Raw genomic sequence first — 24,515 nt, forward strand, 5'->3', positions numbered from 1 at the left:
TGAAATTATTTGACTACCACGGTGCTTTATAGCATGGCTGTTTCGTCCTTGACGATATTTTTTTTTTCTTTATAGATACAAATATCTTGGGATGTTATCATACAAGTGTTATCAAATGAAAATATATTCATTAAATTGCATTCAGTTGACAATTAGGGGAGTATGAATGCCAACTGGACATATGTTAGTTCAACATGAAGCGCTAAAGATATTGGACCAACATGTTAAATTGACCGATTTGTAAATCCAATGGTTAACGTCACGATATCTCTTGGCCTTCCTGTTATCAACTGATTTGCTTTTATAATTTGTTTGCATATAATCATTAGTGCTATTGTTGTTAAGATATATTCTAAGTACCTTTTCAATCGTTATTGTGTGTTAAATCTGTGGAGAAATTATTAGTAAACTGACATGTAGAACTGTACTAACGCTATCAGCTAAAAACTCTCAGTGATCCTGTCTATCATGTATTTACGTATTTCTGTAGCTTATAGATCAATGTGCCTTTCCTTTTGTTTACATCGGATGCCTTTACATCTTTAAGTTTTATGTAGTTTCTTGTATATTGTCACTGCGAAGTTTTTAAATTATACGCAAAGACAATGCAAGAACAAAGGGTGTGTACAAATACATGTATAGACAAAAACTAAACGACATCCTTTTTTAAAACCAACAAAACGCCAACTAGGTTATACATGTATGTCACCTTTGGAGCGGATAAAATGAACTGTAGCTACTATTTGAAATATAAGGTATTTTATATCAGTAAATAACAGTAAAGTTAAAAAAATTACACATGACATATTTTCGGTGAATAAAATGTGACCAATAGCCACGTTGTGAAAAAAAGACAGACGGATGATGAGCAATAGACGAAAAGCGATTTCAATAGCTCGTTAACCATTTGCTGATAGGGGGTTCAAAAGTCGTCTTTCAAGATCAGATAAAATCCAATAAAAGTATTTTGGCGTCTTATCCACAGTTTTCGTAACTTTGGATGTGACCGTCATCCCTAAAGTTTTAAGTGTGACCGATATCACTTTCATAACTTCTAATTAAGCACCGTATATGATTCTCCACTAGCAGATATAATGAATGAAATATTTTCTTCCAACAGTCATATATTACATATTAGTAAACGGGACAGTTTTGTGGCAGCAAAATTTATTTATTTGCAATTTATAACGTTTTAGTGAATAAAATGTGACCGATATCCCTGCTGTCAAAAAAATTTGTGTCGAGGTGTTTGCATAATCTGAGCTAGTTTGACGACATCTAATAATTTCACAGAGTCTCTAACAATACACTGTCTTTGACGCACGATAGGTTAAGAAGATGCATTGCTTTTATGTCATAATTTCAGCCGATTTTCATCTTGAAGCGGGCGTTTTTTCATTGTTTTTGTGTGTCCGATATCGTTTCCGGTGACGTAGGCAACAGTTCATGAATAATGATAATAAAAAATATGATGGTGATAATTAGACAATTAATTATTCAATAATTGAAAAATATGAACAATAGAAGATTCATACTAAAACAAATATTTGAATTGTTGTTGTACTGTTCAGAAATATTTAGAAAAAAATATTTTATGTTTTACCAAGGATTTATAAGTATAAAGTTGGTTTTTACATTTACCTAAAACCAGATACATGTCTGCCAAAATCATTCAAAAATAACGGGATAATTCCTTTACCTAATATTAAATGATGAAAAAAAGTAACTTTTAAAGAATAAAAGGCTTATTGCTAAAAAGCTTCTCTGATACCTGAAGTAGGACTATAAATAAGCAATGAAATCAAATAAAGCAAATTTCCTAGCATAATAGCATGAAAACCACATAGATATATCTTTTATATATATTTTTTTTAAATGTAGGTCAAACATAGGTTAAAGTGACCTTCTATTGAAAGATGGTGCAAGACATCACCTGATTTTCAATTAACACCAAGTTTGAGGTTTTAATAACAGGATGTTTTGGAAGTATAGACTGAAAGAACACTTTCTTTGGTGAAATGTAATCAATACACATTGTCAGAAACATACTAAGAAATTGGAAACTCCTTCGTTGCTGAAGTTAGAGGGACGTGTCAGAGAAGCTTTTTAGCAATAAACTGTTTTATTAATTTTATAAAATAGTTATCACAATGATGAAATGATTGTGACGAGTATGAATTCATTATGTTACCATAGTAGTATGACAAGCAATGCTCTACACCAGCCTAATTAAACCTTAATGTTGTCTTGATAACTTATAAGGCTATACATGTATTATTTAGTTCCGAGGGTCCAGATTTCTGTAAATGCTGATTACTTTTTTTTAAGTTTTACACAGGAAATAAATGATAGAGACTAAATACTCAATATAACTTCAGGTATATCGAAAATGAACAAAAATGGGATCAACCCATCTCTCCTAAGTTTTAACATGGTGATGTATACAAACTCACAAAATATATTCTGTACTGTCTTTTATGACGTAGAATATCCATATAGCAAACTAACCAGCCATGTCGCTAATAGATACAGTAGATGTGATTAATGGCATTCTCAGCTTCTACAGCCAGCATTGACATCTGCATAAAGCTGGCCCCTGGCCGACACCTTATTGCTGTGGTGTGTACGTGTCACAGTGTTAGGGAAGGGGAGGGACTATAGATCTATAATGAGGAGACCGAGGAGTTTCAGCCGAATTTAATACAGGGAAACACAAATTTACACAGAATACCTGATACTATTGAAGATGACTAAAAATGGGTATCAAATCCCTAATTTTCGTTTACTCTATATTGAGTCACTTCAATGAAAGCCTACTTCCATTATGTACTAATACAACTGAAGCGTAAAATCTGAGTTTTTACACTTTGAATGCAAAGTTTAAGTAACTGACATTGCTAGCTTCAGTACAGAATAGCTTGGGTGGACATCGGATTATATATAAGTGCTACCAGTCAACAAGAGACAAAGGTAGATTGGTAACAGTATATATGATAAGATTTACAAAAATTTCTATACAATTTTACCTCCTACAATGATGTTGACCAAAGACATATCTTATCCAATTCAACTAGATATAATGTGTATATGCTTGAAAAAGAGTGATTTATGCTATTCATGTTCCTATGGAATACCATAGAATATATTGCTTATAACCAGGGTATCAATTTATTGTACTTTATTTATTCTAATTTTCGGTTTAAACATCTTTGATCCACATCCCTTTAATTTCACGAAAAACATTTTATGAAGTTTCCACCTTTTAGTACCTTCAGTACTTTGATTTTTATTATTTTCACTTGACTAAAAACGGACACAATTTGTCCTTGACCTTGAACAGGTACATGTATATGGAACCAATGTATAAGCCCACTTTATTGGTAAAAGGTGAACTAACAAGAGCCTACTGAACTATGAGACATTGTATAATTATGTAGAAGTTGTGGGTTAATGTGTTCATTCAAACAATTTACCACTACAAGCCCAATATCTGAGCACTATTATTTCAGTTATTGATACTGGTAAGTTGTTTTAAAAGATATCCAGCTGTGACATTTAAAGTGAAGTAGCCCTTCACACCAACTGGCTACTATGGGCCCAATATCATGCAGATCTCAAGGCCTACTCGTTACTGAAAAAAATATACATGTACATGATTAAAGATTTTAGCCTATTTGACCCCTATGACCTTGATTGAGGTTAATGTCATTGGTTTCAACATGCTGGAGCCACAGTGGCTGAGTGGTTAAGATGTCCTGACATATTACAAGTCCTCCTTCTTTGGGTTGCGAGTTCGAATCCCATGTGGGGCAGTTGCCTTGTACTGACCACTGGTCGGTGTTTTTTCTTAGGGTACTCTTCCTTTCCCTGGCACATCCTTAATTGACCCTGGCAGTTAATGGGACGTTAAATTAATAAACACAAACCAAACCAAACAAGACATTGCTATAAGACCCAGTTTGACAAGTTGTCTTTTAAAATTAGCCTGTTTGACTACTGAAACCATGATTGAAGTCAATGTCATTCATTTAAACAAACTTGATAGCCCTGCATCACAACATGCAACAAGCCCAATATCTGGACATAAGTTATTGACAAGAAGTTCTTTTAAAGATTTTAGTCTATTGACCCTGCAAGATTGAATGAAGGTCAAGGTCATTTATTCAATCAAACTTTGGCTTTGTAACCCATCATACCATCAGGCTATGTGCCCAATATCAGGTCTCTAGGCATTTCAGAAGAAGTTATTTGAATAAAAAGTTTGCACATACCGTACTGGTAGCAGACAGCATATGACAAAATACAGAGCAAAATGACAATAAGTCATCCAGACCCTTTAAGTCAAATGAACTTAAAAATAACAAATGCAATGTCACTGATATCACAATATTGCTGTGCATTTTATTACAAAACAATAAATACCACAAAATACATTTACTGGTAACTTAATAAAACAAGCGAACATTACACTAATATCAATATGTCAGTATTCAATTTAGATGAACCTGTAATATACATTAAGGCAACTATGCAATGTAATGTTGGCATAATGCTGGCAATATGAGGCTATTTTTGGAGACACTCCCTGTAATTCTGTAATTTTACACATTTGTGTTTTTATCTTCTCTGGAATGAAATCCCTCACACACAAATCATATATATTAATCATACTCAGAGTGTCCCTAGGACTCTGACTCAGACTCCCAAACATCTAAAGTTCACAGGGATTTGACTCAAACTCCCAATGTCTAAAGTTCACAGGGATTTGACTCAAACTCCCAAATGTCTAAAGTTCACAGGGATTTGACTCAAACTCCCAAACGTCTAAAGTTCACAGGGATTTGACTCAAACTCCCAAATGTCTACAGTTCACAGGGATTTGACTCAAACTCCCAATGTCTAAAGTTCACAGGGATTTGACTCAAACTCCCAAATGTCTAAAGTTCACAGGGATTTGACTCAGACTCCTAAACATCTAAAGTTCACAGGGATTTGACTCAAACTCCCAATGTCTAAAGTTCACAGGGATTTGACTCAAACTCCCAAATGTCTAAAGTTCACAGGGATTTGACTCAAACTCCCAAACGTCTAAAGTTCACAGGGATTTGACTCAAACTCCCAAATGTCTACAGTTCACAGGGATTTGACTCAAACTCCCAATGTCTAAAGTTCACAGGGATTTGACTCAAACTCCCAAATGTCTAAAGTTCACAGGGATTTGACTCAAACTCCCAAATGTCTAAAGTTCACAGGGATTTGACTCAAACTCCCAATGTCTAAAGTTCACAGGGATTTGACTCAAACTCCCAAATGTCTAAAGTTCACAGGGATTTTGCACAAAATAAACTCCCAAGCATCTGAATTTCAAAGAAATTTGAATGAAACTCTGAAAAATCTTAATCTCAAAGGAATTTGAAACGAACTCGCAAAAGTCTGAAGTTCACAGGAATTTGAAAAACTCCCAAAAGTCTGAAGATCACAGGGATTTGACTAAATTAGTGGTGAGATTTTGCTGATAACAGTATGTAAGTTTTATAGACCCCTGTTTTTAGTGGTGAGTTTTTGTTTATAACAGTATGTAAGTTTTATAGATTTTGTTTATAACAGTATGTAAGTTTTATAGACCCCTGTTTTTAGTGGTGAGATTTTGCTGATAACAGTATGTAAGTTTTATAGACCCGTGTTTTAGTGGTGATATTTTGTTGATAACAGTATGTAAGTTTTATAGACCCCTGTTTTAGTGTTGATATTTTGTTGATAGCAGTATTTAAGTTTTATAGACCCTTGTTTTAAGTGGTGAGATTTTGTTGTAGATAGTATGTGAGTTTAATAGACCCTTATTTTAGTGTGAGATTTTGTTGTCGACAGTATGTGAGTTTTATAGACCCCTGTTTTTAGTGGTGAGATTTTGTTGTAGATAATATGTGAGTTTTGTAGTGACAACTAAGCCCCGTCATCCAGAACTTTAACAACTGTTTATCCTCTTCCTGTGCACCGACTACTTGTAGTAGTTTCTTTGTGTCTTCTTCAGATCTACTGCCTCCTGCTTTTGTGAACTTGAACAAAACTTTCACTTTGCTGAAACAGAAATTGCATTACTTTCTTCAGTTATAGATATTAAACCTAACACATAAGAGGTTACATTAGGCTTAGAAGTCTTCATGACTTAATAGTGGTTGAAAAAATTACAATTGATGCAATAGCTGAAGACATAAACTTTCTATATATATCAGTAAATACATGTATATCAAAAAGTAAATTTTTGGAATAAAATCAAGTAAATATTTTAATATGAAGTTCATGAAAAGTTAAAATATAAATTGAGAGACAAATTAAAATCTTCTTCCTCATTTTTTCACCCCTCTTTCAAGATTTATCCATGAAGCTAGGCATGCTTTTGACAACTAAGATAATAAGAGTTCATTCAAGTTCATATTATATACATGTACTGGTCTCAACTCACTTCATCCATTCCTCTTTGAGACAAATAAGATACTGTTCTAAAACTTCTTTTGTAAGATTTTCATTTTTCAATGCCATCTCCATCTTTGTTAAAACAGCAGGTCCTAAAAGATTGAATTAAACAAATTATGACAAAGACAAAAGGGGTACTGTAGATGGGTCATTACCCAACCACAACAACATACACCAGTATATTGATCAGTTTCCAAAGTTACCTATCACATCCTGCTATACAGTTATGGAGAATCATGCATCTTATTATAACGGTCTTATTCTATGATTAAAGTTCAAATTGTCTTACAGACAGAACAAGGGAAGCCAAAGGGATGATGAAAAAAAATCCTTAAAACATTCATTTCCTCTAATAACAACATTTCTTTTTATATTCAAGCTAAACTTGGAACTTTGACCTACTACAGTGTGATGACTGACCTTTTTCTGGTAATGACGTTGGACTGGCTAAGCTAAAATCACACTCCCGCAGCTGATCGAGGCCAGGGGGACAGGTCACGTTCTCATCAACAGGGGAGATAACCTCCACTAGAACAAACATTTCTGTGGCCATGATGTGACTGGGGATATGAACGTCTGGAGCAAGTCCGAGAAAATTACATTTCCAGGAGGCTTCATACTCCTGGCTATAGGACATAATGCGACAACAGCCTTTGGGGACAATACACTGAAACAATGGTATTTATATGTATTAGGTATAGGCTTTCACAGAATATGGCAGTGGTAATGAAAGTTTACTTACAAAATCAAAAAGGAGTGAAAGCTATTGCAAAAAAATCAAAAGACCTAATTCATTAAATACTGTATTACACATTTCCATAAAAATATGAACAAGCTTTTTTTAAAGGTCATACATGTAAATACCAAAATACATGTAATTTACCATTCTTTCAAATACATGTATAGCCAAAACAGAATCCATATAATAAAGTTTAGTTTATCAAAGAGTCTTAAAGTGTATTGCATCTAGGTAAAGATTACCTTTAACGCACTGAGAACAGCTTTCACTGCAGACTTGAGGGCTCCTCTTACAATGATCTGGTTACCAATGACAGCGTGGTGGGCAAGGATATGGAACTTCTTCTCACCAAGACTCTAAAACAGATAGGTTAAATAAATAGATCTATCTTATTATTTAATATAATATAGAAAGAATGATTATTTCATAGTGATGGACCAACTTGCTTTTACATTTATGAGATATTCTGTTATTTTCATATAATACTACCTATAATTATATAACTGGACGAATCTATTTCAGAGATTTCCTGTTTTCTACAAATGATACAATTCCCGAGGTGATGTTTCATTCTCTAATGGCTGACATCCTGAGGACGTCGGATGTTCTCTGAAACTTATACATGAACAAACACTGAGGAGATATCCCATTCTCTAATGGTTGACATCTTGAGGACGTCACATGTTTTCTGTAACTTATACATGTACAAACCCTGTGGACGTCAGATGTTCTCTGTAACTTATACATGTACAAAACCTGAGGAGATATCTCATTCTCTAATGGCTGACATCCTGAGGATGTCTGATGTTCTCTGTAACTTATACATGTACAAACCCTGAGGAGATATTTCCTTCTCTAAGAGCTGACATCCTGATGACATCAGATGTTCTCTGTAACTTATACGTGTACAAACTCTGAGGAGATATCTCGTTCTCTAATGGCTGACATCCTGAGGACGTCGTGTACAAAGCCAGAGGAGATATCTCACTCTCTAATGGCTGACATCCTGAGGATGTCTGATGTTCTCTGTAACTTATACATGTACAAACCCTGAGGAGATATTTCCTTCTCTAAGAGCTGACATCCTGATGACATCAGATGTTCTCTGTAACTAATACGTGTACAAACTCTGAGGAGATATCTCGTTCTCTAATGGCTGACATCCTGAGGACGTCGTGTACAAAGCCCGAGGAGATATCTCACTCTCTAATGGCTGACATCCTGAGGATGTCTGATGTTCTCTGTAACTTATACATGTACAAACCCTGAGGAGATATTTCCTTCTCTAAGAGCTGACATCCTGATGACATCAGATGTTCTCTGTAACTAATACGTGTACAAACTCTGAGGAGATATCTCGTTCTCTAATGGCTGACATCCTGAGGACGTCGTGTACAAAGCCCGAGGAGATATCTCACTCTCTAATGGCTGACATCCTGAGGACGTCGTGTACAAAGCCCGAGGAGATATCTCATTCTCTAATGGCCGACATCCTGAGTATGTCACATGTACTCTGTAATGTATACATGTACAAAGCCCGAGGAGATATCTCACTCTCTAATGGCTGACATCCTGAGGATGTCTGATGTTCTCTGTAACTTATACATGTACAAACCCTGAGGAGATATTTCCTTTTCTAAGAGCTGACATCCTCAGGACATCAGATGTTCTCTGTAATGTATACATGTACAAACCCTGAGGAGATATTTCACTCTCTAATGGCTTACTTCCTGAGGATGTCAGATGTTCTGTGTAACTTATACATGTACAAACCCTGAGGAGATATCTTACTCTCTAATAGCCAACATCCTGAGGACATCACATTTTCACTGTAACTAATAAATGTACAAACCCTGAGAAGAGATCTAGTTTTTTCTACAGCTATAAACATCCTTTTTCTACAGCTATAAACATCCTAAGGAGATATCTCATGTTCTCTACAGCCAATACACACCCTGAGGAGATATCTAATGTTTTGAACAGCTAATACACACCCTCAGGAGATATCTGATGTTTTGAACAGCTGATGCTGAGTCTTCTTCTTCCTCTTCTTCTTCCTTCTCTTCCTCCTTCTTCTCCTCTTCCACATCTTCTTCTGTATCACTCTTTTTGAATAATTTTATAAACCCTTCCTCAGTTTCTGTAAAATTATACAAATTGTACAATGTATGTATTCCATGAGTAATTTGCAGACTACAAGGAGGAGTCTGATGATCTGAATCTCTCCTATAAAGTATAACAGATTTCAACAAGAGATCCCAGAGGGATCTTGGCGCCCACCAAAGAATGATCTGGGTCTGACAATGGAAAGAGGGATCTTTTCCCTGCTTTTCAAACTTTTTCAAACACACTATATATAAAATTTGAGACAGATCGCTATAGTACTTTCTAAGAAATAGCGATAACAAACTTTAAGTATCAAAATCCAAGATGGCCACCTGTCGGCCATCTTGTTCACCGATCGGTCCCAAAATGCAATATGCACAACAAGGGTCCTAGGGGAACCTGTATATGAAATTTGAGAAAGATCCCTTCAGCACTTTTTGAGAAATAGCGGTAACAAACTTCAACTATCAAAATCCAAGATGGCCGCCTGTCGGCCATCTTGTTCACCGATCGGTCCCAAAATGCAATATGCACAACAAGGGTCCTAGGGGAACCTGTATATGAAATTTGAAGAAAGATCCCTTCAGCACTTTTTGAGAAATAGCGGTAACAAACTTCAACTATCAAATCCAAGATGGCCGCCTGTCGGCCATCTTGTTGACCGATTGGTCCCAAAATGCAATATGCACAACAAGGGTCCTAGGGGAACCTGTATATGAAATTTGAGAAAGATCCCTTCAGCACTTTTTGAGAAATAGCGGTAACAAACTTCAACTATCACAATCCAAGATGGCCGCCTGTCGGCCATCTTGTTGACCGATTGGTCCCAAAATGCAATATGCACAACAAGGGTCCTAGGGGAACCTGTATATGAAATTTGAGAAAGATCCCTTCAGCACTTTTTGAGAAATAGCGGTAACAAACTTCAACTATCAAAATCCAAGATGGCCGCCTGTCGGCCATCTTGTTGACCGATCAGTCCCAAAATGCAATATGCAAAACAAGGACCCTAGGGGAACCTATATATGAAATTTGAGAAAGATCCCTTCTACACATTTTGAGAAATAGCGGTAACAAACTTTAACTATCAAAATCCAAGATGGCCGCCTGTCGACCATCTTGTTCACCGATTGGTCCCAAAATGCAATATGCACAACTAGGGTCCTAGGGGAACCTGTATATGGAATTTGAGAGAAATCCCTTCTGCACTTTTTGAGAAATAGCGGTAACAAACTTCAACTATCAAAATCCAAGATGGCCGACTGTCGGCCATCTTGTTGACCGATCGGTCCCAAAATGTAATATGCACAACTAGGGTCCTAGGGGAACCTACATATGAAATTTGAGAAAGATCCTTTCAGCACTTTCTGAGGAATAGCGGTAACAAGAATTGTTAACGGACGGACGGACGGACGGACGGAAGGACGGACGACGGACCACGGACAAAAGGCGATTTGAATAGCCCACCATCTGATGATGGTGGGCTAAAAATTGCTCTAGCATATGGAGTATCAAATTACAGGTGTTATGAATCAGAAAATGAATAGAAATGACTAAAACATGTGTCAAAGTGACAGTTTTAGCTACACGACACATAAAATGTCCCAATGGTTACATATGTAAATGTTAGAGATAATATATGGGAGAATGCCAAGATGAAACTCAGAACTAAAATGCAAACATGAAATTATAACAGACTCAAACAAATGCTTAAAGTGTTTAGCATATATCTACCTTCTTGTTTCTCCATATCTATAATTGAGTCCTCTGTAGGTGGTCCCTCTAACAGTGACTCTGTGATTCGGTTACCACACGCTTTGAGTATCCACACAAACGAAACATGAAGAATCTTGAAAATACTTCTGTCCTCTGTTAATTCCATCAGGGAGCGAGCTGGTTTGGGATTGATCCTGAATGAGGCAAGTTTGTTTGGCTCTTTTGGACTTTTAGCTTGCTCAACATTATAAACTTTCTGTGCTTTATCTTGTAAGTGTTCAACAACAATTTTGAGATTTTTCACTAAAAAGGGCCAGGAATTTAACAGATAGATTTTATCCATCATTACGATTATGATGCTATATCGTCTTTGAAATCCTCGAGCTTGGAAGTCTTTAATGTAGAAAGAATAAGAAATCACATGACCTTGTTGGTCATTTCCAAAAAATATAGGTCCTTCAGTGCCTGGGCAAACCTAGGAAATCAAATATGAAAATGAAGAGTTATCTCATTTAAGATATGTCAAAGGAAAAAAATACCATTATATAACTAGTTTGATACAATCTGTCCATTTGCATAAAAGTCTTGAATTTTAAGATAGCTGAAAGTTATGAATTTGTATCAAGAAAACTTTTGTGTTCTGAACATGCCAAAAGACAATTTCTACCTTAGAAAAGACATTTCATCATCGTAATCATGAGAAAAAAATAAATGAAAATCAGCACAATCATTATTTCATTTTTTCTAGAACACAGCTCTCTATAGACAATATAACTTGTTTCTACTGAACTCTGTGATACACACAATATGTACATTTCAATAGTTTACATAAATCATCAGATAGACAATCAACTACTAGGATCATTAACTCACCTCACCACTAAGACTGCGTAGACAGGCTTGTCGGATCATGCTGAAAACCTCACGGTTGTGAGGCTGTCGACTACTGACATAGCTAACTTTCACATCATCGTCATGACTTACAAAGCCTGGCTTTACTGAATAACAACCCTAGACAATGAGAAAAAATATACAATTTATTAACTACGTGTACATCAGTTTTAGTAATTAGCAGAATAGTTTCTAAATACATGTATATGTAATTTTATTCACATTTGTCAAATTGTTTGGAGATATTGCGCACTCAGTGATATACTTTAGGTTTCCTCTCAAGACATATTGTGGTTATAATAATTGTTTTAAGTATCACTGACGTCATTACATGTAAACATATGTTTCTCATTACGAAAGATTCAACAAATTACTAGTCAGCATTACTCAAATTAGTTTTTTTTTCTATGGACAGAGAAATTCCTACCACTTTTGCTTGCAGCACTAAAAACACCTTCAAGCTAATTGCAAACAATTACGTTTAGGTTTGACATCAGCTATTGTCTGATGACTTATTCCAATGCTTATTTTAACATTAAAATTGAATCAAATAAACTTCCAGTTAAGTATTACATTGCATCTATATGTCAACATAGGCAATTATTGTATTGAGCGCTAAATATCATTTACCTCACAGTGGCTAGTAGATGATGGAGTAGGTGTGCTGGGTTCTGATATAGGAGACTTCAGGCTCACTGCTCCATTATCTCCCAGTTGTGTACGAGACAGCAGGAGCTGCATGGTATTGTACTGTTCCTCAGCCACACCCACCACACTGACCCCGCCCCCAGACTCCTGGGGATGGTTAGGCTGAGTGCAGAATAGCACTTGAGGTCCATGAAGTTCACAGAAGTGACACAGCGATATTATGGCATTCATGGTTGATTTACTTCAATATTTCCTAGTAGTTTAGGAGTAAATGGCTTCTCTTCTCATGTCATCTTCAGTCGTTATGCTGAGGTTAATGTCAACTTCTAAATAAAGATTAAAACAATAAATTAAAACAATCAATATTATGAATTTACATGTATTAATGATAAGTACAGTGTATATACATGTGTATGTAGAAATTATATAGGATTTAAACTAAAAATTATACGGTACAGGGAATCACATGTACATAGTACATTTGTACATGAAGTATAATGCTTTAACAAGAGAGCAAAAATGTAACATCTGCATATATGTGAAAATTTGGACTGAGTCAATTATTGGTGACCATGCAAGAAGCTCAGCAAAAGAGCATTTGGCTTGTGTTCAGATATCCCAGTTTTGAATTCCGGTTTGGCCACTACATTTTCTCCTGTTATAAACTCTGGCACCCAAAATTTAAAATACCCATGGTGCAATATATAAGGGTCTTGTATATCTTCGAAGCTGAAGACTTTGAAAAAAGAGGAAGGAGTAAATGAAGCGACATTAGACTGGGTTAATCATCAGTAACCAGATAGCTCAGCAGTTGAGGATGCACCTTAGTGTTTGGAGGTCCGGGTTTCGAATCTCCGTCTAGCTGCTGGTACATTTTCTCCTTTCCCGTTACATGAAGTAACAATAAATAGTATAACGAGTGTATACAGAACAATAAGTGGTCCTGCAAGCAGATACACATAAGGTAACATAAGTTAAGACATGCAGAAATCCCACTCCCAGCCGAGCCAAGCTTATAAACCATTTATAATAACAGTACTTAAGCTTATACTGTAACGTGACGCTACCCAATTTGGAACGCTACCCAAAATGAAACACTTTTGAAATATGTGATACAGAATTTTCAGTTTACAATCTAAACTAACAACAAAAATTAAGATGCTAACTAATAACTGTGACAATTTTAATATGTTATTTTCTTTCCAGTTGCTTATTATCTGTATTTAAAAATGAAAATAATGAAATTTTGAAAAACTCTGGAAAACGACGTCGTGCGACAACCCTAAAAACACAATACATTTTTTCTGGATTCAACCACAAGTAAGAAAATTTTTACAATTATCTTCAAAAAGTATTACAATTTGGGTAGCGTCACGTTACGTGTACAAACTGTAAGCTTCCTGAGACATGTTGAACTTTTTATGGTGTTTTCATTGAAGATAATTAAGCTGTATCGAATAAAGTTGACGAAGAAAACACTAACCTGTTGGCTATGTGTTATGTTTCACCATTCACACTCTTAAAATATGATTTTCAATTAGAAATATTCTCTACTTTCATTTTCCGTAGTAGTTGTTTACATTCTCCCTTCCGTCATGGTCAGAATCACGTGAGAATGATTAAGAAATGAAACAGTTGAAATGATTGGATAGGTTCAAATGCTGCGAACCAATCAAAAGTGTCGTGTCAGAAACTATTCGGAAAATCTAAACATCGGTTTGTTGTAAAATGGCGGGCGAGAAGTTCCGAACTCGACATCTCGGCATATATTAACAGTTTTAAGAGCATTAGAAATGCGTCTGGTTGTTCCCAGATATTTTTCATGTGAAAGAGGCTATATTTTCTCGATAAGGAGATATCCAGCTTACGATAATCTTTTATTTTGAGGAAACAGGTAAGAAATTATCGTCATGTACGAACTTGTCAAAATATGCAAAAATTCGTCATACTTAGCACATGTGGAGTGTCGCTACGGTATCAGAATGATAATGGTTTAGTGAGGGTGTAAATGATGAATGGTGATACGTTCACTGTGATGTTCTCAATCTAATACATGAATCGTTTACATAGACGTAACACCTTGTCACATGGGGCCGAACCAACAACCATGTTGAATCTGTGTTTAACTTTTTAATTTTGACTTTATCACCATATTGTTAACAAGAATATGTAAGATATTGAAGTGCCGTTGACAATTAAAACATAAACATTAAAAGATTGGGACCGAAAGATAGCATTAACACCAAACAAATAACAGAAAACAAAATATACTGATAACCATCAATCAATCCATCTCATACACCAAACTCATATGTGATCATGCATGAGATACTGCATTAGGCGTAATAAGCGCCCCTATCCCAATAAGTGCATCCTCCCGTTTTTGAAGGAGTTGTATAAACAACCCATTCCATGGGTTTAACAATGTTTTACACAATGTGATGCCTCTAACACCTGGTCGACTGCTGAGTAGTGTTGCAACGGTACGCCCCCTACGATGCGAGACATATTGCGATATACTTGTCTCACGATATGATATGTATCACCGTATTTATAGAAATTATTATTATATAAAAGAGAGAGGTTTAAAGAATGAACTTTCAGAAAACAGGAAGTTATGTTTACTTAAAAAATTCACATTAATATTCGGTACTCACAGTCCTTGCCGGTCCAAGTGAAATTTTTTCAACTTTGGCGATGTCTGAGAATCAGGAGAGACTGAAAGAATCGTCCGTCGTCCAACGATAAAAAAATTACATTTCTTCTCGTCGTCCAACGATAAAAAAATTACATTTCTTCTCCAAAACTGCTAATAGAATTTCAATGAAAATTTGCACAAGCCTTCTTAGGCATATGGCCAATGAAAATTTTGAATTTTATGGTTCTTGGTTCTCAACCCCCAGGGGGCTGTTGGAGTGGTCAAAAGGGGTAAAATTTACTAAAATTTCAAAAATCTTCTTCACTCATAGATTTGGTAGAATCAAATTTTCTTCATAGGTCTTAAGGTCCTTTACAGAAATAATGAATTATAAGACCCTGAGGTCTCTCGTTTCACCTCGTTTGGGGAGGGGGTAAAGTTTACTATAGTGTATAAAGGGAAAACACATTTTTGAGCATTATTTGGTCATTTGTAATAGGCAATGACTCAACCTTGGTTAGAATTATTAGCCTGAGATATTATTTTAACATCATATACATATTGGTCCTTTCCAACCCCTGGGGGAAGAGGGTCAGGGCCAAAAAGGGGTCAAATAAGCAAAAATTTCAAAAAGCTTATCCTAAAATTCTGGAAATAGTAGAATCATATACTTTTTATAGATGGTGTTTTATAAAAATTGTGAATTACATGACCCTGGGGTCTCAGGTATCCCCCTGGGGAGGGGGTCTAGTTTACTTTACCGGGTAGCTTATGTTGGAAAAACACATTTATGAACATTATTTGCTCTATTTTCATAAGAAATAAGTCAAACTTGATTAGAATTATAAGCCTTATAAACCAAATTTTGGCCACAAACATCCTTGGGAGAAGGGGAACATAACTTGTATAAATTTTGGTTCTGACCCCTTGGGGGCAGGAGGGGCGCGGCCTTCTATCCCCTGGCCGAGACATAAGAGTGGTAATTTCTGTTTCCGCTTAGCGCTCAGTATACAGGGAGTTGGACGACTGGTTTGCCCGTTGTCAGTATAATGTGACCATAGCTGTTAATTAACAGAAATTAGGAAAACAGAACTTGTATAAATTTTGGCTCTGACCCCCTGGGGGCAGGAGGGGCGGGGCGCAATAGGGGAAATAGAGGTTAATCCTATAAATCGCTACTGTCGTAGAGTTCTGCATGGATTGTGACCAAATTTGGCCACAAACATCCTTGGGAGAAGGGGAACAGAACTTTTGTTGGCTATGACCCCCCGGGGCCAGGAGGGGTGGGGCCCAATAGGAGAAATAGAGGTAGATTCTATGAATCGCAACTCGTCCTAGAGTTGTGCATGGATTGCAACCAAATTTGGCCAAACATCCTTGGGGGAAGGGGTACAGAACTTGTATAAATTTTGGCTCTGACCCCCTGGGGGCAGGAGGGGCGGGGCCAAATTGGGAAAATAGAAGTCATTCCTATAAATCGCTACTTGTCGTAGAGTTCTGCATGGATTGTGACCAAATTTTGGACACAGACATCCTTTGGGGAAGGGAAACAGAAGTTGTATAAATTTTGGCTCTGACCCCCTGGGGGCAGGAGGGGAGGGGTCCAATAGGGGAATTTTAAGTAAATGTTCAAATTCCTTGAGAAAAGAAACAATGAACCTGTATTCAGAACATTACATTACAAACCAGATCAGCAATATAGGCCCTCTGGGCCTCTTGTTATATGATATCAAAAATCTTGTTTGGCAATGTTGTCTTTTTCTTGGCAGAGGTATATGTATTGTAAAGTTATTCTTTAATCTATAGGTAATAAATATAATTGTTTTTGATTTTAGCTCGCCTGATGAGCTTATGTCATGGCGCGGCGGCGTCGCTACTAGCCATAGAGTGCATGGAATGTAACCAAATTTGGCCAGAAACATTGCGGAAAGGGGAACAGCGTTTTTATAAATTTTGGCTCTGACCCCCCAGGGGCAGGAGGGGTGGGGCCCAATAGGGGAAATAGAGGTAAATCCTTTAAATCGCTACTAGTTTTAGAGTTCTGCATGGAATGTAACCAAATTTCGCCAGAAACATCCTTAGGGGAAGATGAAGAGAGTTTATATAAATTTTGGCTCTGACCTCCCGAGGTCAGGAAGGGTGGGGCCCAATAGGGGAAATAGAGGTAAAGCCTTTTAATCCCTACTAGTCATAGAGTTCTGCATGGAATATAACCAAATTTGGCCAGAAACATCCTTTGGTAAAGAGGAACATTGTTTGTATAAATTTTGGCCCTGACCCCCTGGAGCAAAAAGAATTAGAGGTATATCTTAATTCCTTTAGAAAAGAAACAATGATCCTGTCATTATTCTGTAAACAGAACATTAGGTACTTGGCATTACAATAACCAGGTGAAAAATACAAGCCATCTGCGCCTCTTGCTTTCTTTTTTTGAGTGTTTCCATATTGTTTCAGCGATATTACACAGTGAACAGAATTACTGCAGGTGCTAAGGCAAAATTATCTTCATTCCTGTTGATATTTATGACACTGCAGTAATATTTGTGTAATTTTGTTTTCAGACAAAATATGTTTGATTTTGAAACAATCAAATACAAATAATAAACTTAGAAATGATTGAAAATTCTGCTGGTTATTTGATTCAGTTTTGATGACATACAGTTATACAAAAATGGACCAAGAAAACCATCAATATAGCCAGGATGTAAAACTCGAGGTAGTAGTCAATTTGTGTGTGTGTGTGTGGTTTCTAACACATGTGCTTCAGAGGGATAACTATTGTGAATTACTCTGTTTTTGACCAGCTATTACAAAGAATGTTTTGATTTAATTACCAATTGGTTTTTATGACAAAAAAGTAAGCTAGATTGTTGTGGTTTTTCCACTCTTTGTCTCCAGTATAATGTTTGTGTGTCTCACAATCAACACTGTGTGTATTAGGTCCATGTTTTGATATTTAATCTCGACTTAAGCCATGACGTGGTACATCCATTGTGTATTTTGGCACCACTACATGACAGATATGAACTTATATAAACACATTGTTAAACAGACAAATTGGGTATTTAACTTTATCACTGGAACCTAAAGCTCACAATAATAGAGAGCAAGCATTTCAACTCGAAAATCAGTCTCCAGGATTTCTTTGACAAATCTGGACTTCTGTTTGATGTAGTGTTATGTATTATAAAGATTTTATTTAGAAGATCGATGATTTTAATTTAAATATGTAAAGTGTTTTTGATGAAGCTACATGCATTGATGTGCTAATTTTTGTTGTGACATCAACTTTTCAATGTGTTTGACAAGTTTGACATAACTGATATAACATAAAGACAAATTCATGTGTGTTTTAATTTTCAACGTGACTTAATTGTGTGATCATGGTATAACAGATGTGGTTTTACATTTGGAAATTATTTGGAAATATTAATTGGATATCTTCCAAGAGAGTATCTAAATCTACACTAGTAAATATTGGTATCAATCAGTTAGGATCACAAGTGTTAGCATTGTAATCCCAAGTTTACAAGGACATATATCTATTGTACATGATGGGGCTTAATACGCCTAAGGAGAAAGTCTTGAAGTTTATTTCCAAAGACACAACATCACCTCGCCCTGTAAGTACTCAATCAATTTATTTTATTGACTGCATGCAAAATTTCATATCTCATCCACCTTGTACTGTATATATCCTTTCTATTTTTCAGCAGCATTAATGTCGACTGGGCTAAAAATGTTTGCCTTTAGATCTTTGTTTTAAACATTAGGACTCGATTACAACCAAACTTGGAGTATAATTAAATTATTAGCAGGCTGTATGATTTGAATCACTGGCCCTGCAGGAAAGGCATTAGACTTGTGCCTGCTGCCCCTATTGCATGATTGTAAAATGTGACTAAATTTAGGATCTTATTTTTTCTCTTCTTTCTAACTATTGTTCTTCATGCTTGTGTCTCCCTTGACACCACCATTCTTTTCATGGCCTTAAGCTAAGCGTTCGTCCCTGTGAGGTAGGCTCTAGAAGTTTATAAAAGTGGTAGCTAGTTTCTACTCCTGCTTAACGCTCAGCATTAAGGGAGTGGGATGACTGGTTTGCCCATTGTCAGTATAATGTGACTGGGTGGGGTGTGTTGCTTGGTGTCCTCGGCAGCATGCTTCAGTGATATAGCACCATAAAAAGGGCATCAGTTCCACTATACAAGAAGACACAACACAAATATATTACAGTCTCCCACACACACACACCACACAATTGATACACGCTACATGACCCTGGCTGTTAATAGGATGTTAATTTAATCAAACTAATAAAACAAACATCAGCACAGCAATGACTTTTTTAATGCATTTAGGGCCATATAAAAGGTCCATAGCCTATAAGAATTTTGCTGTATTTCCCAATTTCATGTTAAATCTCGGGAATATACATATTCAACAAAAGAAATGAATGAAATATTTTACCAATTCAAAAAGAAAAGTGAAGTCCCTAAAACTATCCAGGATTCAGTGACTGTGACATTGGTGAACCAAACATACTTATAAAGTGATATCAGCAGGATACGGTTTGTTCTCACACTTACAGCTAGTTACATAGAAACCTGTGTAACTATAAACCTTCACAATATGTAAAAACTTACAAAGATTGAAACACATGATGGTCATGTGTTAGTAATCCATGCATTGTGTACGGGGACATGTCCTTTAAATCAATCAACCATTTAGAATCCTGTTTTTAATCCTAAGTCGTGTTTTAAGCTTCTTTTCATCTTACTTATTATATAGATCATGTTCAGTGTTAATGATCACTATTAATCAAGTCTCATCCAGTATTGTGTGAGGATAATCAAGTCTCATCCAGTATTGTGTGAGGATAATCAAGTCTCATCCAGTATTGTGTGAGGATAATCAAGTCTCATCCAGTATTGTGTGAGGATAATCAAGTCTCATCCAGTATTGTGTGAGGATAATCAAGTCTCATCCAGTATTGTGTGAGGATAATCAAGTCTCATCCAGTATTGTGTGAGGATAATCAAGTCTCATCCACTATTGTGTGAGGAGACCGTAAACTTATGGACATTAAAATACTGATCTAACTCTAAACATCTACAAAAAACTCAAAAAAGATTAATAGACATCAGTTGGCATGTGTTTTATCTCCTTTGTATAATATAAAACAGGATGGAATCCTGATACCATGATCAATTTACTAGTATAATGTGTGCTCCTCTGGGCATGGCAGGAGGTGGTGTTTCTGGCTCCAATACATGTATATACAATCTCTGGTACTAATTCAGGCTTCATATCTGTAGGAGTTCTGTCCTTATAGTTTTGATCTCCACTGAAAATATTTTCACAATATGTTCAGATTGAAAGGACATGATTAATATTCTAGTTGTTAACTAGCTGTGTATATGTGCCAGTTCACTGCTCCATTGTGAATACTATGATATTATTTCAGAAAGCATGTGTTCTGACCTGGATCAGTAATAAATTTCAAATGAACTTTAATCTGAAAAATAATGATCAATGTGTTGTATAAATATACATTTTCCACCATTAATAATTGCAATAATGTTTTGATAATATTCAAAAGAAAATCTGTTTTGGTTGCTATTGTTTATATGTTTTTCCTGTGTTATACCACTGTTTTAAATGTTCTGGTTATTTATGGACAGTTTGTATACAGTGTGCATTTAACATAAGTAACACATTTGTCTATAGATTTTACCATGATCAACCATACGCACACTACATATACGCGCTTTTACCAAATTGAAAGAAACATGGTAAAAACTATTTTCACAGAATCTAGATGTATGTTTTGGTTGCATTGAATATATAAAAAATAAAATCACTTTAAATACATACACGTACTAAGTCTTATACAAATTGGAGAGTAATCAATAGAAGTTCTATAATCCCACACATAATGAGGTCACTGACTTAGTCAAACTATCTATATTTATATGATCGGTTAATTTTGGCACCTGTCCTATCCTGGCTAATCGGGTAATTAACTTATTGTGGATGTGTGTATAAATAGGTGTTAGTAAATATTATGATTTATCACATAGCAACAAACTACTAAACTTAGTCAGTTTTATAAGAACAAGAACTATGATCATTTACTGATTTAAACGTACTTGATTAAGTATAACTATTATCTTTCTATGTAACAATGAAGTATAATTGTTTACTGGTAGTTATAATACCGATTTGCAATTGATTTGCCTTGGTGGTGCAGAGAAAATGACAAATAAAAAAAAAAAAAAGGTTTTATATGCATTTTGAGGTCACCTGAGACAAAGTCTCAAGTGACCTATTCTAATCGCCTTTTGTCCGTCGTCGTATGTATCCGTAAACAATTTACATATTCGATTTCTTCTCCAAGACTGCTGAAGTAAATTGGTCCTGATGCAGGATAGCTGAAGATACCACACAAGGGTTTGCCTGGACTGACTATGGAAATCAACATCACGGCTCTGAGATAAACCAGACATTTTCATCAGCAATTATTTTATTAACGTAGACCGTCCCTTCTGTGACGTCATACGTTTGTTACGTCGCTATCCGAATCCCGGCAAACATATTTTATTTCTCCGTACCCACCTATTACAACTCGCTTCTGAAATCGGCATTCGAGCAAGTATTTCGTCTAGAACCTTTTCAAGTGTTTACTTGAAGTGTATAAATATAAAGGTGTGCCAATCGGTAAAAACTAACAAGGGTAGATGAATAACATAAAACGTTGAAAAGTGCTACAGATTCGCCTATTTTTTTACATTTTCAGACCAAAATTTAAGGGGTTGTAGGAAGAAAATCGGTCATAATTTGAAAAATAATACGGTGAGGTATACTTTTTATTGGCTTTTCGTATTGCACATAAGCCAGTCTTCATGGAAATTCTAAAAAATTGATTTTTCCTGAGATCATTTTTTCAGAAAAAAAGAAAATATTACTATTTTTATGCAATTTTTCACTAAAATTGGGTCCGGACTTAATTTTAAAATAACGATATTTCGTTTTATTGTGGAAAACCCAGCTTATTGGATATAGTAATGAATTCTATATCACCTACTGAAGGTATGAACATGTTACAGGTATATTATTTATATGTTAAGGGATGCTACAGGGAGGAAATATTATTTATTTAAAAATCCTTAAAATCCGGATTATTAAGTCATTTGTACATATCTTTAAGCAACCCTGGAAGAAAAATTAACCCGGTGACATATGATTTTTATGCGGTTTTTGTGATCAGGGTATACCTAAAATCAAAATATCAAAAAATGAACGAAATCCATGAGAGGAAACCAGAAGGGACGGTCTACCTTAATGAAATTTTGCACAAACCTTCTAAGGCATAAGGCCAATCAAAGTTGTGAATTATATGGCCAAAAGGGGTAAAAAGTACTAAAACTTAAAAAATCTTCTTCTCCAATCAACTACTCATTATAGATAGAAAGAAGATCTTAAGGTCCTTTACAAAAATTGTTAATTATATGACCCTGGGTCTCGTTTCCCCAGAGGGGGTTAAGTTTACTATAGTTTATGTAGGGAAAACACATTTTTGAGCATTTTTCGGTCATTTGTAATAGGAAATAAGTCAAATGTTGTCAGAATTATCAGTATGAGATGGCCATTGAATCCTATTAACAAATTTTTCATGACTGACCCAAAGGGCAGAGGGGTGGGGCCAAAATGGGTCAAATAGGTTAAAACTTCAAAAATCTTCTAAAATTCTGGAAATGGTAGAATCAAATACTCTTCATAGATGGAAAGGTCTTAAGGTGTTTTATAAAATCTGTGAATTATATGACCCTGGGGTCTCACGTTTCCCCCCTGGGGAGGGGGTCAGGTTTACTATAGTTTTCATAGGAAAAACACCTTTATGAACATTATTTTCTCAATTTTCATAGGAAATGAGTCAAATTTGATTAGAATTATCATTATTAGCCCGAGATATTATATAAATACTACCTGCATTAGAGGGTGACGAGGCAAAGCCGAGGGTGACATTTCGGGTGATGACTGGGTGATATTCCGAGAGGCAACACTCTCTAATGCAGGTAGTATTTATTTTATTATACCAAAAGTCTAGAAACAAAAATAGTTTTCAAGTATTTGCAATCTATTGAAACATTTTAGCAAAAGTCGAAAACTCACCGTCAGCAGTAAAATAGCATATCAGCTTCTACTCAGTAGCGCTTATTATCATTGCATTATAATTTAGATAAATAAAAATACTCACAATAAGCATTCAGTGAAATATTCTTGTTGTCTTGTCACCTGCTTTTGTTAAAATCTTAACGTTTTTGTAAATCTCAATGAATTTTGTTCCGTCGCCTGTTTACAACATTAGCAATGTCACGAAGACACTTGAAATTGTATGTTTTCCGTTCACCTAATCACCGATGGGTTGATAAAAACCAGCATATAGCTCTTGGACTGTAAGCGAAAAGGCGTAAATGGAAAGCTCCGTCCTTAATTTGAAAAAAATATTGATAAAGACTAATTTGGCAAAACTATTACTAAATAGCTCAAGATAAATTTTGAAGCGTCGCTTCAAAAAACGTAGATGGCGTCGAAAAAAGAAACGAGTGTGTATCTTTTTCGGGCGGTTAATATTTTGCACTGTCAAAAATACACTATCACCCATTGTTAAGGGGTTGCTAAGAACGTGTCTAATGTCTCCTATTGTTCTAATGCTAACTGCCGTGTGATAGTGTAAAATACCAAATATCTCTCGACCAATCAGAATGCAGGTTTCCCACTTGAGGTATAATAAAGCATTTTAACATCCATATCAGTCCTTGATGACCCCCTGGAGGACCAGAGGGGCGAGGCCAAACAGGGTCAAAATGACTTTAAATTTTAAAAAATCTTCTGAGTTCACAGGTTTGATAGAAGCAAGATTAAAAAGTCAAATTTATAAAATCACTGACCAACTTTAAGGGCCAGTATATTAGTGTTTATATGTCTTTGTTTCATAATACATCCGAACTCAGGTGACCATTAAGTATGTAAATATTTAAAAGCATTAATTGCAAATGCGTAATTATAACTTGATTGTAATTTCATGCAGTTTTGGTATATATATGAAGCTATCTAAAGAACATATATCCAATGTTACATGTTTTACAAAGCCAGCTAATTACATGCAGGAACTTTTCTCTCAATTAAATTCATGTCTGCACTAACTGCAGTGTATCTATTTATAGGCATAGGAAGAAAATGTATGCATACATATTTCTAATTCAAGATACTATATATTTATATATATGACGTAAGTGTATC

The 24,515-nt window shown here is 35.6% G+C and overlaps 2 protein-coding genes across 5 annotated transcripts in view; one reads left to right on the plus strand and one right to left on the minus strand.

Annotated features, from left to right (window-relative positions):
- Nucleotides 1-4,375: 4,375 nt before the first annotated feature.
- Nucleotides 4,376-14,188, minus strand: LOC138322878 (folliculin-like). Of its 2 annotated transcripts, none has more exons than XM_069267077.1 (9): nucleotides 14,058-14,188; nucleotides 12,557-12,900; nucleotides 11,909-12,046; nucleotides 11,054-11,510; nucleotides 9,208-9,353; nucleotides 7,456-7,569; nucleotides 6,895-7,141; nucleotides 6,464-6,566; nucleotides 4,376-6,078 (listed from the first exon to the last, which is right to left on the minus strand). In XM_069267077.1, exons 2-9 carry the CDS (start codon nucleotides 12,803-12,805, stop codon nucleotides 5,895-5,897), a joined length of 1,638 nt encoding a protein of 545 aa, XP_069123178.1. In that variant the 5' UTR covers nucleotides 12,806-12,900; nucleotides 14,058-14,188; the 3' UTR covers nucleotides 4,376-5,894. The 2 variants fall into 2 exon arrangements, with proteins under 2 accessions (XP_069123178.1, XP_069123180.1); XM_069267079.1 differs by having other exon boundaries at nucleotides 12,557-12,897; nucleotides 14,058-14,176.
- Nucleotides 14,189-14,268: 80 nt separating this feature from the next.
- Nucleotides 14,269-24,515, plus strand: part of LOC138322877 (serine-rich adhesin for platelets-like) — a 29,886-nt gene continuing 19,639 nt past the window's right edge. The window contains exons 1-2 of one of the 3 annotated variants that reach the window (XM_069267075.1): nucleotides 14,269-14,468; nucleotides 17,858-17,928. In XM_069267075.1, coding sequence (XP_069123176.1) covers nucleotides 17,863-17,928 — 66 coding nt within the window. In that variant the 5' untranslated portion in view covers nucleotides 14,269-14,468; nucleotides 17,858-17,862. Of the gene's footprint in view, nucleotides 14,469-17,857; nucleotides 17,929-18,683; nucleotides 18,836-24,515 lie in introns of all 3 variants that reach the window. The other 2 variants (XM_069267074.1, XM_069267076.1) reach the window with 2 other exon arrangements.

The sequence above is a fragment of the Argopecten irradians genome, chromosome 5 (assembly GCF_041381155.1).
Source record: "Argopecten irradians isolate NY chromosome 5, Ai_NY, whole genome shotgun sequence".
Taxonomy (NCBI): domain Eukaryota; kingdom Metazoa; phylum Mollusca; class Bivalvia; order Pectinida; family Pectinidae; genus Argopecten; species Argopecten irradians.

Excerpts from the sequence above, each read along its gene's own strand:
- LOC138322878 (XM_069267077.1), bottom strand. The coding sequence starts at position 12,805 with ATGAATGCCATAATATCGCTGTGTCACTTCTGTGAACTTCATGGACCT. Across the intron at positions 11,511-11,908 it reads TACGCAGTCTTAGTGGTGAG|GTTTGCCCAGGCACTGAAGG; the intron begins GTGAGTTAATGA and ends TTGATTTCCTAG. Across the intron at positions 7,570-9,207 it reads ACATCAGATATCTCCTGAGG|AGTCTTGGTGAGAAGAAGTT; the intron begins GTGTGTATTAGC and ends TATCTGTTTTAG.